General features: G+C 45.8%; 1 protein-coding gene across 6 annotated transcripts in view; it reads left to right on the top strand.

Annotated features, from left to right (window-relative positions):
• The window catches only part of Ptprj (protein tyrosine phosphatase, receptor type, J), a 150,939-nt gene that overhangs the window by 116,981 nt on the left and 14,806 nt on the right, over nucleotides 1-19,152 (top strand). For all 6 annotated transcript variants that reach the window (NM_001135657.1, XM_006498991.4, NM_008982.6 and 3 more), the window contains exons 7-20: nucleotides 376-633; nucleotides 2,978-3,238; nucleotides 4,000-4,272; nucleotides 5,286-5,576; nucleotides 8,490-8,621; nucleotides 10,221-10,431; nucleotides 10,541-10,665; nucleotides 11,567-11,654; nucleotides 12,858-12,899; nucleotides 13,733-13,741; nucleotides 13,851-13,938; nucleotides 15,565-15,655; nucleotides 17,257-17,330; nucleotides 17,424-17,558. In NM_001135657.1, the coding sequence (NP_001129129.1) occupies nucleotides 376-633; nucleotides 2,978-3,238; nucleotides 4,000-4,272; nucleotides 5,286-5,576; nucleotides 8,490-8,621; nucleotides 10,221-10,431; nucleotides 10,541-10,665; nucleotides 11,567-11,654; nucleotides 12,858-12,899; nucleotides 13,733-13,741; nucleotides 13,851-13,938; nucleotides 15,565-15,655; nucleotides 17,257-17,330; nucleotides 17,424-17,558 (2,078 nt within the window). The remainder of the gene's footprint in view (nucleotides 1-375; nucleotides 634-2,977; nucleotides 3,239-3,999; nucleotides 4,273-5,285; nucleotides 5,577-8,489; nucleotides 8,622-10,220; nucleotides 10,432-10,540; nucleotides 10,666-11,566; nucleotides 11,655-12,857; nucleotides 12,900-13,732; nucleotides 13,742-13,850; nucleotides 13,939-15,564; nucleotides 15,656-17,256; nucleotides 17,331-17,423; nucleotides 17,559-19,152) is intronic.

Here is a 19,152-nt window from a genome sequence, read left to right as displayed (position 1 = left end):
CAGCCATGGCCAGCACTCTGTCCCAGAGCCTGGGGATCCTTACTGCTGTCACTGCCTGTGGGTAATTGGCCTGGTGTCTATACTTTGGTGGTCAAGGGCTCTTTCTTAGCCAGCCTTTGAAGGGGCTTATATTGCAGTTGATTCTCTGGAGAATGTGTGTCCATGATTATGACGGTTGGCCATCCTGCTCCCTGGAGACAGACTTTACATACTATTGTTTTTGAGATGAGCTTTCTCTGTGCATCTCAGGCTGGTCTCCAACTCGGGATGCCCTTGTCTGAGCTGTTCAAGTGTTGGTGTTGTGGGCAGGGCCGCTGCTGCACCCTGCCTGGGAATGCAGATTCTTCACCTAACCTTACTCACTGTCTTCCACAGCCCCCGATCAGGTCTCTGACTTCCGAGTGACAAATGTCAGCACAAGGGCAATTGGTTTGGCTTGGAGGAGCAATGACTCCAAGTCCTTCGAGATTTTCATCAAGCAGGACGGAGGTGAGAAGCATCGAAATGCTTCGACGGGAAACCAGAGCTATATGGTTGAAGATTTAAAGCCTGGAACCAGTTACCATTTTGAGATAATTCCACGAGGACCAGACGGGACAGAAGGGCTGTCCAGTACAGTGAATGGGAGCACTGGTAAGCGTCTGGACATGGAGGTTTCTTACAGGGAGCCAGCGTAACTCATAGATTTCTTATTTTATGAGTATTATTTTTCTTTTTATGAGAAAGAATCTTAAAAACATTTCATGGCTGTGGTGCATATCAACAATACAAAAATAAAGTCAAGCAAAAAAAAAAGTCACATGTAAAGTTAGTAATTATTACAAACGCTATAGGTACGGAGGTCAAAGGGCTTTGGGGACTGGTTCTTTCCTTCCACCCTGGGCTCTGGGAATTGAACTTAAGTCCTCATGCTTGTGCGGCAGGCAGCTGCTCTTACTTAATGGAGCCACCTTGACGGGTCCCACCCAGGTTTGTGAGAGGGTCTCATGTCACTCTCTAACTTACTATGCAACTGAGGTTGGCTTTGAACTCTGCCTCTCAGGTGCTAAGATTAGAGTCACATGCTACCATAGCCAGCTCCCTGATACTGTTTTATGATGCAGATGGACATCTATATTTACAAACCTGGCTGTCTTGGTTCCTGTGTGGTTTTATAATCTGCTTTCTTCTCACCTGTTTATTCTGAGTATCTTACCCTGTCAAGTATGAGTCATTTTATTTTTATCTATTTATTTTCTTATTTGCTTTTGAAACAAGGCTTCACTGTATAGCTCTGGCTGCCCTTTGTAGACCCAGCTGGCTTTTCACAGAAATCAGCCTGCTTTTGCTTCCCAAAGTGTTAGATCAAAGGCATGTGCTAACATGTCTGGCACTGTTTATTTTATGGGATAATTTAAAGTCAGCCTTGTATTTGTGTGCAGTTTCCTATGAGTAGTTTCCTAGGAATGGGTAGCAAGAAGGGTTGGAGTAAGGCCCCGGAAACGTACAGTTACTGTCCACTAACAAACAGCTGTCGTCACCGCTTGGGACACGGTTGGACAGCATTAAAGGCAGGCTTGATAAAGGGAAACAAATGCCTTCCGATCATACCTTGGCTATCTGTCAGAAAGAATTGAAAGCAGGGTCTCAGGTAGCTCTTTGTATACCAGTGTTCATTCACAGCAGCCCAAAGGTAGAAACCATTCAGTATCCATTGTCACACACATGAACAAAATATGGCTTTATCTACAGCCTACACAATAGAGTTTTATTCTGCCATGTGGAGTGAAATCTTCAAGTATGTTATAATGTAAATGTATCTTGTAAATCTGTGAAGTGAAATAAGTCACACACAGTATTTTACAAAGTGGAATAAGTCACACATACAGAAAGAACATTTAATTTATTTTATTATTATTTTTAATGACAAGGCCTCACTATGTAGCCCTGGCTGGCCTGGACGGCATTATATAGAACAGCTGGTCTCAGATTTACAGAGATCCTCCTGCTTCTGCCTTCCACATGCTGGGTTAAAGGTGTGTGTCACCACGCTCCCAAAGACAAGTACTTACGCTTCCATTTATGCAAAGTGCCTAGAATAGGCCACTCCACAGAGGCAGAGCGGGGCTCGTGGGGAGGGAATAGGAGGTAGTGTCACATAGGTACAGATTTTATGTTGAAAAATGATGAAAACATTTTGAATGTGATAATGGTAATGTTTATGCAATGCTATGGGTATATTTAGTACTGGCAAAATGCACATTGACAGATGGTTAATGATAAATAGTATGTTGTGTGTATTTACCATGCTAAAGGGAAAGGGAACATATGTTCTTAGCTGTTCTCATCTGGTTGGATTCCTTTCCTGCCTGTGTCCACAGCTACACCTCTTGTTTACATCATTGTTAAAATTACATGACTAATTTTATTTTATTCTTGAAGGTTTTGCTCTGTGTATGTAATGCCCTTGCCCATAGTTAGCATGGCCTTCCTGCTAACTATGCTAGGTGTGCATTAAACTCAACTTCAAATACATTCTTTGTTGAGATACAGTGCAGGGATAAAAAGTGGATCCTTTCTCAGTACATAGCTTCATGGATTGTTGTAGGTCAAATGCATCAGGATCCCAGTTCAGGGTAAGAAATAGAGTGTAGGGCTGGCAACATGGATAGCAGTTAAGAGCGCTGAATGATCTCACGGAGGAGGACCTGGGTTTGATTTCCTCCGTCTTTCCTGCTCAAAATCATCCAGGACGCTGTTTGGCCTTTGTGAACTCACTGGAGAGTTGTTGTTTTTTTTTTTTTTTTTTTTTTTTGTTTTGTTTTTTTGTTTTTTTTTGAGGCAGGTTTACTTTGTAGCCCAGACTGGCCCTGATCCCTAGTGCATGGTCTCTGGCCTCATTGGAAATCTGGATAATGAAGAGTTGGTTCTTTTGACAAAGACTTTGAAGTGAAGCTGGAATCATGATTAAATACTTTCCTTTCTTTTCTCTGACTAGACCCCAGTGCTGTGACTGACATCCGGGTGGTCAACATTAGCACCACTGAAATGCAGTTGGAGTGGCAGAATACGGACGATGCCTCTGGATACACTTACCATTTAGTTCTAGAGTCTAAAAGTGGCTCCATCATCAGGACCAACAGTTCTCAGAAGTGGATCACAGTAGGGAGCCTCACCCCAGGCACCTTATACAATGTCACAATCTTTCCAGAAGTGGACCAGATCCAGGGAATCTCCAACTCCATTACCCAGTACACACGTGAGTCTTGTGGGAGATGAGGCAGGCAGAGGGGCTGCTTCCTGCCTCTCCCATGGAGGAAGTACAGTAACTGATGGGGAGAGGCTGGGCTATGCCTCTGGGTTACAGAGTGGGAAGTTTACTAGAAACATCAACCTCAGTAAAGGCTCTTCTGTATGGTAGGACTGTGCGCAGGAGCTATGTGAACACAGCTGCTCTTTGTAAGCAGAAAGTAGCATCATAGGAGAGTGGAGAGTGTTGTAGAGCCTGCTGTTCACTCTTCAGAAAAATAAAGAGAGTTGCTGTCCTTGCTGCCGCTGGAGATCCCCTCAGATGAGGATCTCTTCTGTGACAGTGACTGAGATGTTTCCCCAGGCTTCAGATGGACGGACAGTGGAAGTGTTAGCCTATCCTGTGCTTGACCCTCTTTAATAGTCAGATTCCAAAAGGAGGTTGGACATTATAGTACACTATTTCTCTGTATGAGATAATGTATGGGAAGGTATATGATAACATTTTAAAAGAAGCACTCTCTCTGTATGAGGCAATATATTAGAATATATATGATAAAATTAAACATTAAAAGAAGCCTAGACATTTTAAATTCTTTTCAGACTTAATTTTCTGAATGTCTTTTCAGGAAATCATCTTTTGAAGTGGTACATATTAATTGTATTAATTCTTTATTGAAAAAAAATCAGGCAGCTTTTGGATATAGTAAATAAAAGAGGCCTATAATTCAAAGTGGTTCATTCTTGTTCATTTTTTACTTTTAAACCAAGGGCCCAGCAGTGTGTCCCACATTGAAGTAAACACCACCACCACCACGGCAGCCATCCGATGGAAGAACGAGGACGCAGCCTCTGCTTCCTATGCCTACTCCGTCCTTATCTTGAAGACTGGAGATGGCAGCAATGTAACCAGCAACTTCACAAAAGACCCTTCTATTCTAATCCCTGAGTTAATCCCTGGTGTCTCTTACACAGTGAAGATCCTTACACAAGTTGGGGATGGTACAACATCACTGGTACCTGGTTGGAATCTGTTCTGTACGGGTGAGTAGTCCTGTGTTCTTCCCTTTGCGGCACTCACATGCAGGAACCTTCCCAGCCTGTAGGTTACTGTACCTGCAGGGCAACCGTGGACATGGAGAACTCCAGCCCAGCCTGGCGGCTCATTAATGTTGACGCTGTTGCCCTTGATTCACCAAGAATGTGTTTATTGAGCACGTGCTTCTTAAAGAGGCCCCTGCGCTTCTAGAACTTTTAGCCTGCTGAACAAAACGGATAAGAGATAAAAGTAGGCAAGTAGATAGGTGGTGATTATGGCTAAGAGGACGGAAGAGAGAAAGAAAGAGCCAAGGAAGGGAGAAATGGTATTCTTGTCTAGGGCGTGATGTGAAGATGCACCACGGAAAGGATACATATAAAGGTGACTGAGCATAGATCTGAGGGCGTGAAGAGCCAACTTCATGAGCATCACAGGGTTTTGACCTAACACTGCTTTGGAGAATTTATTGGAGGCCAGGGACGGGAGTGGATCTGCCTGAGCTTGATAGCGAGGGGCAGGAGGCATTAGAGCTCGATGCTTGGCCTCTTCTGATCTTTCCCATGATGTAGTTAATGATGTGTGGCTTTCAGTACTGTTGCTCAGTCAGACTGCATCCTGGTGGTCTGCTTGCTTGCTTTGTTGCTTCAGTGGGGTTGCTGGGACCACTGTTCTACAAGAGAAAAACCTACATGAGCCTGTACGGCTAGCTGGGGCAGGAGCTGGGAGCTAAACTTGACTTCTCTAGAAGAGCAGCCAGTGCTCTACCTGCTAAGTCTCTAGCCCCTTTTCCCAGAATCTTGCTTGGTGACTGACACCCATGTGGCATTTAACCCTCAGACAGTCCTGCACTGAGCCCCTGGGCAATAAGGTGACTGATGCAAGGTCGTGTGGTCTGATATTGCTTTATTTAGTGAAGCCGAGCATCTTCCTTCCTCCACACCCATGCTTTCTCCTCACGTGTTGAGCCAGGTTGTCTGCTTCCCTTGAGCCTCATCTTGCCCTGTTCTTTGCTTTGCAGAACCTGAACCAGTGACCTCCTTCCACTGTGAAGTGGTCCCTAAGGAGCCAGCATTGGTTCTCAAGTGGGCCTGCCCCTTTGGCATGTACACAGGCTTCGAGCTGGGGGTCAGGAGTGATTCCTGGGACAATATGACACGCCTAGAGAACTGCACTTCGGATGATGACACAGAGTGCAGGACGGAAGTCGCCTATTTGAATTTTTCTACCTCGTACAACATCAGCATCGCCACCTTGTCATGTGGGAAGATGGCGCTTCCCGCCCAGAACATCTGCACCACTGGCATCACAGGTGGGCCTGTGGCCAGGAGCCGGCTACCCCTCGAGCAGCTGGCTCAGCAGTGTGCAAGCTTTTAGGGTGCTTACTTTCCTTTAAAGTATTTTTATCAGCAGCTTACCTCATTCCGCAGCAATCCAGCTTAAAACTGCAGAGTATGAGAGATGTGTTTCCACATCCTGAGCAGTTCTGAGAAACACTTGCTTCCTCCTCTTCTCCTCTCCTCTCCTCTCCTCTCCTCTCCTCTCCTCTCCCTCTCCCTCTCCCTCTCCCTCTCCCTCTCCCTCTCCCTCTCCCTCTCCCTCTCCCTCTCCCTCTCCCTCTCCCCCCCTCCCCTCCCCTCCCTTCCTCTATTTTCCCTATTTCTCTCTATTTTCTTTTCCCCTTCTCTCCCTTACAGTAGGGAGTTCCATTATTGCATCTAGAAAGGCATTTTGTAGAAATGTTCAGCTATATCCGCAGTCTAGACAGTAGGTGAGCCATGTCCGTGGGACACTTGTCAGCTCTCGGCTGCTCCACTCCTCAGCACATTTCCATCCCCTCTGTCCTCCTTGATAATGGGAGGAAGACTCTGAAACACGACTTGACCATTTCTACTTATAAATATTCCACATGGATTACTTCAAGATAAGGACTCTCTTTTTCTTCCAAAAATAGCCATATAATATGACCACGGAATTTAGGGAAGGAAACTTAAATGCAACAACATTATTGTATATGTAGGGACTCACTTCCCTGGAATCTATTGACAAGAGCCTGAGTTGCTTTAGTGGAAGAAAAGACCACACACTATACAGAGATCCCCTTCCCCACTCTTTAATTTCCTGTCAATCCTTCATATTCCTTCATTTTCTATCTCTCCTCTTCCCCCACCCCCCTGTTTGGGAAGAATTGGTTTTAATTTGTCTGTCCAGTGCTCCCCTGTCTTTGCCAAACTTGTGTTTTAGATCAGGCCATGGGGTGGTGGTGTTATATCCACCTTTGTGTTTTTTGACTTTTAGCTATTCTTTCTTTCTTTCTTTCTTTCTTTCTTTCTTTCTTTCTTTCTTTCTTTCTTTCTTCCTTTCTTTTCCTTTCTTTTCCTTTCTTTTCCTTTCTTTCCTTTCTTTCCTTTCTTTCCTTTCTTTCCTTCCTTCCTTTCCTTCCTTCCTTTCCTTCCCCCTTCCCCTTCCCCTTCCCCTTCCCCTTCCCCTTCCCCTTCCCCTTCCCCTTCCCCTCCCTCTCCCTCTCCCTCTCCCTCTCCCTCTCCCTCTCCCTCTCCCTCTCTCTCTCTCTCTCTCTTTCTTTCTTTCTTTCTTTCTTTCTTTCTTTCTTTCTTTCTTTCTGGTTTTTCAAGACAGGGTTTCTCTGTGTAGCCCTGGCTGTCCTAGAACCCACTCTGTAGATCAGGCTGGCCTCGAACTCAGAAATCCACCTGCCTCTGCCTCCCAGCACTTAGATAAATATTCTTAAGGGTCTAAAAATATTGCTGACAGTCTCTAAAGCATCAGTGGTTATCCTAAGAGAGTCTTTTACTGCAGGGACCTGACTTGGAAAGTGGTTGAGGTATGTTATAGACAGAGGCTCAGAATAGATAAGGTGGACCCAGGTTTGAGTTCTGTTTCTCCCATGTACCAGTCACGTAATTAACCTTGCTAAGAGCCTCAGCTGTGAAAGGAGAAGCAGTACTCGCCTTCCAGGACTGCTGTGCTGCGTATTCTGCATTGAAGACCATACATATGGCTGCTCAGGTTGTGTACTGTAAAGTCTTAAGGAAAGCAGTCTGTATGGGGCTCTTTAAATTGTGTCGTACACAGTGGTACCCTATCCTGTGGCACACCACTTTGGTTGTGTAGAACATAGCAGGAACAGTGACTATGTCCTGTCCCGCTTTGTAGCTCCTCTTTCCATGGTGTCATCTCTGTGTATAAGCTGCAGAAGAGCAGAGACCTTGGCTAAGTCTGTGCTTCCATGGCTGAGGATAGCACTTGGCATAGAGCACAGGAGCTTATCAGAACTAGATATCTCTAGGTTGGGACTGTAGCTCAATTGGCAAGCACTTGCTGCCTCGCATGCATGAACGTTTGAGTTCAGTCTCCAGCACTGTATAAACTGCATGTGGTAGCACATACCTGTAATCCCAACACATGGGAGGTAGAGGCAGGAAGATCAGAAGTTCAAGGTCACCTTGGCTATTATTAGCACATACCTGTAATCCCAACACATGGGAGGTAGAGGCAGGAAGATCAGAAGTTCAAGGTCACCTTGGCTATTGTAGGGAGTTCAGGGTAGCCTGGGCTACATGAAAACAAACAAAGATAGATGGTGGTGGAGGGTGGGAATAAGCCGACCAGACCCAGCCATACACAAACACCATTTTACTCAGTGATTCTTACTTTTTAATCGGGAGCTTCCGTATGCAGAGGATGGGTATACGTTTAGCACATGTTAAATTCAAACTTGCATTTTTTTTGTGTCAAGAAGTATTGGAGGAAGGAGAGTTGGGGAAGGTCTTCACCAGGGTTTATTGCTTGCTTCGTATGTGCTGAGGATTAAGGGATGTGAAGGGGCCTGTGATTAGCATTCAAGAGGAGCAGTGGGTAAGGTCCCATAGTTTGCTGCTGCCAGGCTTAGGGTGGGAAGTGTGAGGTCCCTCCTGACTAGTTAAAGCTGGAGAGCTGATGGTAAATGTTGGGGGTATCTGTGGTGTCACTGTCACCCGGCCTCTGCATGGTCCTTATTCCCGTCCTGCCTCTCACTTTGGGATGTGTTTTAGATGAGCTCTGTATAAAGCTTCCTACACAGGAGCAGGTCTTCTTGAGCGTGGGTAGATCTTCCCAGGCAGAGGCACATTCTGTAGAGGGCACTGGAGCATGTTCTTTGCCTGGTAGTTTTTCTTCTTCTTTGGTTTTAAATGTTGAGTGGTTGTTTTGTTTCATATTGCTTTAGACCCACCTACTCCGGATGGATCCCCTAATATTACATCGGTCAGTCACAATTCAGTAAAGGTTAAGTTCAGCGGGTTTGAAGCCAGCCACGGACCTATCAAAGCCTATGCTGTCATCCTCACCACCGGGGAAGGTAAGAAGGGTCCAGCATGGGCTAACCCGTGTGATGGCACTGTCTTGGCTACTTTCTTACTGCAGAGATAAAACACCATGACCAAAGCAACTCGTAAAACAAAGTGTTTAGCAGGTTTACGGTTTCAAAGGGTTAGCAGCCATGATGGCGGAGCAAAGGCTCAGTGGCAGGAACATTTGAGAGCTCACATCTTGAGCCACAGCTAGGAATCAGAGGGGCTGGGGCACACACTGGCACTCACACTCGAAACATCGATGTCTACCCCTCAGTGACACACGTCCTCCAACAAAGCCACATTTCCTAATCATTCCTGAAAAGCTCCACCGACTGGGGACCAAGCATTCAAATCCATGACCCTCTGGGACCATTCTCATTCAAACCACCACTGTGTATGAGGTACATCAGTGGCACCAACAGGGAGGGCAGCTGTTTACCTGGTGCTTTCAAGGATCAGGTAGGAAGTACCTTAAGCTGCCCTGGCCTTGAAGTCTCTGTCACAACTATTCAGCACCTTTGTGGTGGTATGGAAACATTACAGAAGATGCAGGAGAGACAAGAGGGCCCATCCCACAGTTGATTTACCCAACTCTGAGGCTGGATTTGGACCCTAGGCCATAACCAGTCAATTTAGGAGGATGTGCCCTTGAAAGCAAGCACAAAAAGATTACTTGGGGCATTCTGAGGGCATCTTCTGGGTGGAAGAAGAGGGGAATTGGATGGCAACTCTGTGGCAGTAAGAAGGGAATGCTCTGAGGACAGCTCAGATAGCAGCATGGTATCTGGTTTCACACAAACCAGGTCTAGGGAGTTAGCATGGTTGGTAAAGTACTTGCCTTGCACTGGCCCTGAATGTAATCCCTGGGACCTATATTAAATGAAAAACTGTGCATTGTGATATGACCTTGTAACCTCGGGGCCAGGGAGGCAGAGTCAGGAGGATGTCTGGGTGTCAGCAAAGCTGGCTTGGTGAAGTTCCAGGCTAGAGAGAGAAAGAGACCCTGACTCAAAAGAAGAAAAAAAGGAGAAGGTGCCTGAGGAATGACACCTGAGTTTATCCTTTGGCTTCCACGCACATAGAGGACATAGACACGTATGCATGCAAAGTAGCTCACACACATGCACCTGCATCCCTATGAACACAAATCAACAAAACACGGCATTTCCCCCGACTTTTAAAACTGTTGAGCCTGTTTCTAAGCTCTTTCAACAAATTGCAAACTCAGACCCATGCTGAATGAAAAAGACCCTGTTATGCGGTGACCAGACCAGTCAGCAGCAGCTGGACTCAAGATCTTGGGCTAGGAGGTCAGGAACTCCAGCTTCACAGTGTGGGCAGCCTGCTTTGGGCAGGTCTCTGCTAGCTTTCTGTACTTTGTTATTCTTGCTTGAGAATAGGGGCCGCAAGCTTTTGTGAGTGACTCCTGACAGAGAGATGAGGTGGTACAAGCCAAGTCCTAAGCGCTCTCCTGCTCCTAGAACTCCTTGAGAGACAGTGGCTGCTGCCTACTGTTGCTCAGCACCTGTGTCATCAGGCAGCCATGTTGTGACACATGCCTTTCTGCTGTCACTCATCTTTTACCTTCTGTGTTCCTCTCTTAGCTGCCCAACCTTCTGCAGATGTTTTGAAGTACACGTATGAGGATTTCAAAAGGGGAGCCTCGGATACTTATGTCACATACCTCATAAGAATAGAAGAGAAGGGACAGTCTCAGGGCTTGTCTGAAGTCTTGAACTATGAAATTGATGTGGGGAACCAATCCACTACCCTCGGCTACTACAACGGGAGGCTGGAGCCTCTGGGCTCCTACCGGTAATATCTGGGTCCTTGCAGTTGCCTTCTGAGCCTCGTGAATGTCAGGTTGTGTACTATGAGGTAAATACACCTCAGTCACCTTATTTTCTCCTTTGCCTCCCCACAGGGCTTGTGTTGCTGGCTTTACCAATATTACCTACAACCTTCAGAATGACGGCCTCATCAATGGGGATGAGAGCTATGTGTCTTTCAGTCCATATTCAGAGGCCGTGTTCTTGCCCCAGGACCCAGGTAGAGTGAAACAAAAGCCCTGATGTGGATTTTGTGTCTTGTGTCTGCAGAAACTTGCTGACCATGCCCCTCTCTCAGGTGGCTTGGAGGGTGGAGGATTTTGGCTCTCTGAAATTGACATGTCCCTTGGTCTTTGGGGTCAGCCTAGCTCCCCACTCTGGGGTGCTTGAAGGAACAGCTCCCCACTTCTCCTCTAAACTGGTCACACTTCTTCAGATTACTTAGTCCTTTGCTTTCTAGGAGTCATTTGTGGGCTTGTGTGAGTTAGTTAAGAGTCCTTGAATTAGAAGGAGCCACAGGAATTGTCTTGTCTAAGCTCTGCTTAGAAAGAAGGCTTTTAAGGCTTAGAGAGGGGGTGTGCCCAGTGTTACACAGTGGCTTAAATGCAGTTCTGAAATTCTAGCCTTAAACTCCTTGTGAGGTGTTCTTCCTACTCAAGATCACAGAGCTAGATATGTGGGGATCTCAGGTAGCTGACTGGTCTGTTAGCCTGCTTTTCAGAGCTACTGAGTCGAACAGATTACCCAGAATCGAATTTCAGGGCGTTCCTGCTCCTTCTCTTAAATAGCTCCCAAAAAGGGTGGGCATGGTGTTGTAGGTAGTTTTGCTCATAGGTGACAAGAAAAACCAGTGATCTAGCTGGCTCAGGTCCCCACATTTGCAGCAGAACAGAGACCTAGGTCAGGGCTCTGCTGTTTCCAGGACTATCCTTCAAATGGGTGAAGGGAGAAGAAATCAGCCCTGAAAGTTGTTCTACTTTTTCATCCAAAGATATTTACTTGTTCGCTGTGTGCACACACTCCCTCTCTCCCTGAATCCTGCATGGGCAGGCTGGCTGTGTGTGTAGCACATGGCCCTTCGTGAACACCCATTGAAATCCCACTGTTGGGGTCTTCCCCAGGTGTCATCTGCGGAGCAGTGTTTGGATGTATCTTTGGTGCCCTGGCCATCACAGCTGTGGGAGGCTTCATCTTCTGGAGAAAGAAAAGGTGATATTGCTTATTAATCATCAGGTGCTATTGTTGAAGGGAACTTTCTATTATATGGAATGGCAACCGTATGTATAATCAGAGGGAAGAGTTGAAAGAGCCCCTGTGTTCTTCACAGTGTCACCACCTGGCCAGTCCTCTTTCCTCTCTGACCTCCTCCCATCTGCGTCAGTCCTACACTGACTTGCTGGATGCGACTTTCAAGTCAGGATTCTATGAATGTGTTAAGAGTTTCATAGGGTTTTAGAGTTGGGCAAGTTTGAACTCAGGTTCCATCCTTGCTCGTGGTTGGAAGCCCTGACACTCTGTGGTGTGGGAATGAGTCCCCGGCTTAAGGAGCTGAGGACACTGACAAATGTCTCACTCCATGACAACATTATTCATCGTTCTCTTTGTACCACCACCCTGTGGTGTAGTTAACTAGTGAGAACAGTGCTGTGTACCTGGATTTGTTGTCACCCTGAGATGACACATGAATGGCTGTCCTGCTTTGTTCATGTCAAACCTGATGGGGGTCTTCACTGCAGCATCGTTTTGAGTAGCTGCCTGGTATTTAACATCGTTCACTTAACCATTTCACTGGATATTTTAATTATTATTGACTACAGTTACATGGGTGTGCTCATGATTATTTTCCTAGGATAAATTCCAAGCTGGGTAGTGACTGGGTCAGTGGGCATGCGTTCTTTCCATTTTGACATGCTGCCTAAACTGCAGTGTGTTTTGGCTCCAGGTAGAGCTGAGCCAACAGAACAGTGCAGGTCCTCACAGCATCTGTGATGGATCGGAGGCCATTTCAGGACTTGCCTCTAGTTCTTTGTATTAATTTACATGATGGCTCCCTAAAAAACAGAACACAGAATAAGGGAATGTAAACACATGCACACACACACACCACACACACACCACACACACACACACACACACACACACACACACACACACAGAAATTCCAAAAAGTTGCTTGATTAGATTTTGATTCTTCTCAGTAAGTTTGCAGATAGTTTGCATGTCCTGCTTGGCCTGTTAGATGGCGGGGTACTAGGGAGTCGGCCATGTTCTGGGCTGGGTGCTATGAGCAGGCCGTAGTGTCCTACCTGAACCCCAGGCTGTGAAGAGAGGTGTCTGTGGCTATGAGAAAGGCGGCAGAGCAGGATGAAGTTCTTTGTCTAATGGGCCTGTTTTTTTTTTCTTTCAAAATAGGACAGATGCCAAGAATAATGAAGTGTCCTTTTCTCAAATTAAGTAAGTCTCTGAGTTACAAACTTATTTTAAGATTCTCAGTCCCCCAGTCTGTTCAGTGACTATCTATAGCATTTTTTTTTTTTTTTGATAGAAATAGCTGTCATTTCCCCTGATTGACAGATTGGCCACAGTCATATGGAAGTTCTTGCTGTTTTCTGCAAGGGGTCTTTGTTTTATTAAGTTTACCTGAAACTCCCTTTATTTTTGTCCCCCACCCCATGTTCTTCAGTTTTACTAATAAATAGGGCGTGCCTTCTCTCTCTCTCTCTCTCTCTCTCTCTCTCTCGTGTACATGTGCACACACATATGCATCCCCATGTGTGCTCGGAGGCCAGAGAGGATGTTGGGATCTTACTCTTTATCTATGATTGCTCTGTTCACTTGAGACAGGGTTCCTGCTAAATTGAGAGCGGTGCTGGCAGCCAGCAAGCCTCAGTCATGCTCCTGTCTCTACCCCACCTGAGCACTGGATTTCAGGTGCATGTGGCCACACCAGTTCTTACGTGTGGGTGCTGAGGATTGGAACTCAGGCCCTTGAGCTGGAGTAGTAAGTGCTCTGACCTACTGAGCCGTCTGCATAGCACCCTACCACCAATAGATAATTGTCAGTTTTCAAAAATGAACAGGTCATCAAGTCACACGCATGGTCAGTTATAGAACAGGTCAGCTTCCCTGGTTCACATTTCAGTGCTTTTAAAATAACATTGCATTAATCTCCAGCCCACACCCCTCACTATGGCTGGCTTTGTTCTTTTGAGTTGATGCTTCCTTCCAAAACGAGTACATCTTTCTAATTGTCCTTTTTTTTTCCTTTTTTCTTTTCTATGATGAAGACCTAAAAAGTGAGTACCTTCATTTTTAAAGCTTCTGTTTTTTCTGTTTTGAATGAGAAATAAGCAAGCAAACAAACAAACAAACAAAAACCCCAACAATTGCTTTTTGTTTTCCCAGATCCAAGTTAATCCGAGTGGAGAATTTTGAGGCCTACTTTAAGAAGCAGCAAGCTGACTCTAACTGTGGGTTTGCAGAGGAATATGAGGTATGTTTTTGTTAACTCTGTGGTCTGCCAGTCTGTCGTATGGTGAAGCTTTGGGTGAGAGGCAGCCCAGAGAGGAGAGAAGGTTGTGTCTGACCCTCTGGGGCACACGACTGTTGGCTAGGAAGCTCACAGGGACCTTCACTTCTGGTGGAGTTTGTGTTTAGTCTTGTGGATACCTGAAGATTATCCAGAGAGACAGCTATGGTTGGCTGAAGCTAGGGGATTATTAACTAGTTCCTAATAAGCTGTATGAGCAGCATAGAAGCCAGGTCTGCTGTTTAGAGGTCTGGGGCTGCCACAGCTCTGGTCAGAGCTGACTTGGGAGGGTTATTGGAACCCTGTTTGTCAGTCTCTCGCCTTCTAGACTCCGCTACCTCAAACTAGGGACTCTGCTACCAGGAAACTGTGGGAGTGCAGAAGGTGCATGCGTGCTTGTCCCCTGCACGATGTGCCCGCTGCTGTCTGCTCTAGCGCTCCTACAATCCTGCCCACGGCTCCATCATAATCCATTCTCATTCTGACACATAATCCATTCTTCCGGATTCCTGAGATCCCATGGGAGGTCTCTGGCTATGTCGTGTTTGTCCTTACACTGCTCTTGTCTCAAGTGCTGCCCTTGCTAAGTGCCATGAAGTGCGTAGCTGGGGACAACGGACTTATTGTCTCACTGTTCTAGAAGCAGGAGGCTCCAGATCACAGTGTCAGCGGGACCTGCTCCCCTTAGCCTCTAGGGGAGATCCTTGCATGACCCCAGCTTTTGGAAAGCCCAGTTGTCCTTTGCTTTGGGGGAAGCATGGCTTCCGTCTGCACCATCACCACCATGAGGCGTCCTCTTGTGAGTCTGGTGTCTTTTTTTTTTTTTTTTTTTTTTTTTTTAGGTATTTTCTTCATTTACATTTCAAATGCTATCCCAAAAGTCCCCCATACCCTCCCCCCCACTCCCCTACCCACCCACTCCCACTTCATGGCCCTGGCATTCCCCTGTACTGTGGCATATAAAGTTTGCCTGTCCAATGGGCCTCTCTTCCCAATGATGGCTGACTAAACCATCTTCTGCTACATATGCAGCTAGAAACTCGAGCTCCGGGGGGTGGGGGGGGTACTGGTTAGTTCATATTGTTGTTCTACCTATAGGATTGCAGACCCCTTTAGCTCCTTGGGTACTTTCTCTAGCTCCTCCATTGGGGGCCCTGTGTTCCATCCAATAGATGACTGTGAGCATCCACTTCTGTGTTTGCCAGGCACTGGCATAGCCTCATAAGAGACAGCTATATCTGGGTCCTTTCAGCAAAATCTAACTGGTGTATGCAATGGTGTCAGCATTTGGAGGCTGATTATGGGATGGATCCCCAGGTGCGGCAGTTTCTAGATGGTCCATCCTTTCGTCTCAGCTTTTGTACCCATATTATAACGACATTACCCTATTCCAGTGACTTCACCTTGATTGCCTCTTCCATGGCCATAGCCTATGAGAGCCTACTCTAAGGTACTGGAGGTTAGATGCTTGGCACCTCTTTCTAGGTTGCAGTAGTTAACATGATCTGCCTCTGTATTCCTACTTAGTTCAACCGCACCCCATGCTCCGATTAAACATACAACTCGTTTTTTTTTTTTTTTTTTTTTCAGGACCTGAAGCTGATTGGGATAAGTTTACCTAAATACACAGCTGAGATAGCCGAGAACAGAGGGAAGAACCGCTACAACAATGTTCTGCCCTGTGAGTGGTTTTATTCCTTTCGTCTTCCCTTGTTCCTGGCCATCACACTGTGAATGGCAGAGAGATGGGAATCAGTGATTCCTACCCGGCAACTCCACCACCATTCAGCACCAGATATTTCTCTCCCTCATCTCCCCCCAGATCTTTTCCACCTCCCCACCCATTCAGTTTTGAGACCTGGATCTTGCTGAGTCAAGTAGATTAGCTGGCCATTGAGCTCCAAGGGCCCTCCTATTTCTCCTTCTCCAGTACACGGATTATAGGGGTGCATTGTGGGTACTAGGGTTTGGACCCGGGTCCTCATGGCTTGTATGGCAAGCACTTCACTGGTGGAGCTATCTTTACAACTCCAAATTTAGAACTTTATCTGTCTATCTATGTTGCGGTAAATCTCTAACCCAAATATGCCCAGCAATGAAAACAGGACTCAATTAATATGAATACTTGCTGTGTGCCTAGATTGGGCAGATTCTCCACTACACTACCATCTTCCACATCTATGAGACCCCTTAGAACTTGCGGTTTCTCCAGCCCATGTGCTTCTGCTCCGCTTTTCTTCCTCCTCCTCTATGTCCTCTCCCTCTTCCATTTTCTCCTTCTTCCCTCTCTCCACCTTCTGCTCCACCTTCCCTTTTTTTCTGCCCAATCATTACCTCTGCTTTATTTTACAAATTAAGGTGGGAAGCAGGTTTACAGGAAATCACCCGAGTGCTGACTCATTCCTTGTTCGTAGCCACTTACCGGAGAACGGAATTAACATCAAATATAATTAGCCTCAGGGGTATCCACAACATTCTATCTATCTGTCTGTCTGTTTGTCTGTCTGTCTGTCTATCATCCATCCATCACTGATCTGTCTATCTGTCTGTGTATCTATCTACCTATCTATCTATCTATCTATCTATCTATCTATCTATCTATTCATCTGTCTTTAATTTATTGATTGTCTATATGTATGGGTGTGGCAGTGCCACAGCATATGAGTTGAGGTCAGAGAATAATCTCTCCCTCCATCATGTGGACGTTGGGGTCAAACTTAGGCCATTAGGTTTGTCAGCAAGCACCTGAAATGGCCTAGCCATCTCACCATCCCAGTAACAACTTTTTAAAGCTGTAGGAGAAAGTTAACTTGGATGCCTTCTTTGCCGTAGTAGAATAGGCTCTGAGTTCACATTCTGTCTGCTGTTTCCCCAGTTAGAAGGCCTTGGAAATGCCACTTTGTCTCTGAAACTCCTGATTTCCTTATCTTGAAAGCTTGTGGGATGGTTTTGTTGTGTGAATATGGTTGCTTGGCACCTGCTCTGCTCAGAGCAGATGCCCAAGGCTGCAGGAGTGAGGGCTTCTTTAGACTGAAGGGGTGAGAATGTAGGCCTGGCTGTCAGGCTGCCTAGGTTCCAGTCCTAGGTCTCCAAAGGCTGTTGTGCATTTTCTCTGTGTCACTGTCATAGCCTATCCACAGGGATCAAATGAGATCATGAATGTAATATGTGAAGCAACATGGCAGCCATGGGCTGCCAGTTTGTACTAAAAAAATTTTCCTGCTTGCAACTTTCCTGAAGCATGGCGTAGAATGAGGACCTTTCTTTCTTTTAATGCCACAGATGATATTTCTCGAGTCAAACTTTCAGTCCAGACCCATTCGACAGATGACTACATCAATGCCAACTATATGCCTGTAAGTAGGTGGCTGCTCTCACGGCCCAGGGTTCATCTGAAGAGGAGTGTGTCTGTCTGTGCCTTTGATGGTGACTGAGCTGTCTGTTTCTAGGGCTACCATTCCAAGAAAGATTTCATTGCCACACAAGGACCTTTACCCAACACTTTGAAAGATTTCTGGCGTATGGTTTGGGAGAAAAACGTATATGCCATTGTTATGTTGACCAAATGCGTGGAGCAGGGAAGGGTAAGTGTCTTTTAAAAATTCATAAATTAATTTTTATTATGGTAGAGGGTATCTTGAAATCCATCTGTCTTTTAAAAAAGGCATTTAAAAAATGTCTTCCCAAACAATACTTTCATCCTTAGAAAATGTTCTGTATTTTTAGCTTTCAGATAGAAGATTTAAATATATCTTGAAGAATATTTTTATTATGTTTCATTGTGGGGTCATATTGATGTCTGTGATTGACTCTGTGCTGCTGGAGTTAATGAGTGGATAGAACTGAGTTAGTGCAGTGGACACTGCAAGCCTTGCAGTGGGCACCAGAGGTTAGTGCAGTGGACATCAGAGGTTAATTCAGTAGACACCAAAGGTTAGTGCAGTGGACACTGCATGCCTTGCAGTGGACACCAGAGGTTGGTGCAGTGGACAGACACTGCATGCTTTGCAGTGGACACCAGAGGTTAGTGCAGTGGACACTGCAAGCCTTGCAGTCGTCTGTCGTCAGCTCTGTGCCTATAAAGCCTCTCTGTGCGGTCTCCTAAATCTCTGATTTTCAGACTTATCTCCAGGTGCATCTCAGCGGCCCCCTCTCTTCCTGTGTGGCCTGGAACTCTCCTGCCATTTCTGTCACAGAAAGGAGGATCTGTTCTGGGAATAAAAATCTCATATTTCTTTAAATAGAGATGAGTTGAAAAAACACATGCTAAATTAAAAAACTGTGTACCTGAAGAATGACAATTAATATTACTTTCTGGAGAGTTATTAATTACTATTATTATTCAGTATTGGGGACTGGATCTGGGGTCTTGGCTGAGTCCACACTACATGTCTCAGTGTGCTATGCTTTGCCACTGAGCAATACCCCAGCTATTAGTGGTTCTTGTTCTGTTTTGTTTGTTAGTTTTTTGAGAGAGGGCTTCACTCTTATCCTAGGTTGGACTTGAACTTAGAGCAATTCTCCTGCTTCAGCTTTCTAAGTAATGAGATTGTTGGCATGAGATCCTATGCCTAGAATAAGGTATATACTCTCTCTCCCTCTCCTCTGCACCCTGCCCCCAAGTGTATATTCCTTTCTCGAGTCCCCGAGTCAGTGATTCCCACACCTCCTTATCCACCAGAGTCGTCTGCAGGATGTTTCTGTCTCCTTGTTGATTGAGAAGGGTTCTGACAGCTCGATGGTGTGGCTGCTGGTGGCCAGGTGTTCTCCATGAGTGCTGCTGTCTGCTGTCCCAGGTGGCAACTGGAACCTGTTGGACATCATTCCTTAAAATCTATTTTTATTATATTGTGTGTATGATGTGTATACATGTGTGTGAGAGGGTATATGCCACAGGAAATACATGGTTAAATACGTGGTCCATGTGATGTTTCTGGAAATGGGATGTGAGTCCTGGACTCAGGTCTGTAGGCTTACACAGCAAGTGATCTACCTGCTGAATGACCTCACAGACCTGAATCATTTCTCTGAAAGACCCACTTATGTTATTTTGAGTTGTTAGTCCATGAGTGTATCTCTGTGTTTGGGTCAAACAGACCCCGATAAGGGACTGAGCAGTTAGTTCCCCATGACAGTTCCATGGTTTTCCTTGCGAGGTTTTGATGATGGTGGATGTGT

The sequence above is a fragment of the Mus musculus genome, chromosome 2 (genome assembly GCF_000001635.26).
Source record: "Mus musculus strain C57BL/6J chromosome 2, GRCm38.p6 C57BL/6J".
In the NCBI taxonomy this organism is placed as follows: Eukaryota; Metazoa; Chordata; class Mammalia; order Rodentia; family Muridae; genus Mus; species Mus musculus.
This window is presented reverse-complemented; position numbering and strand designations above follow the sequence as displayed.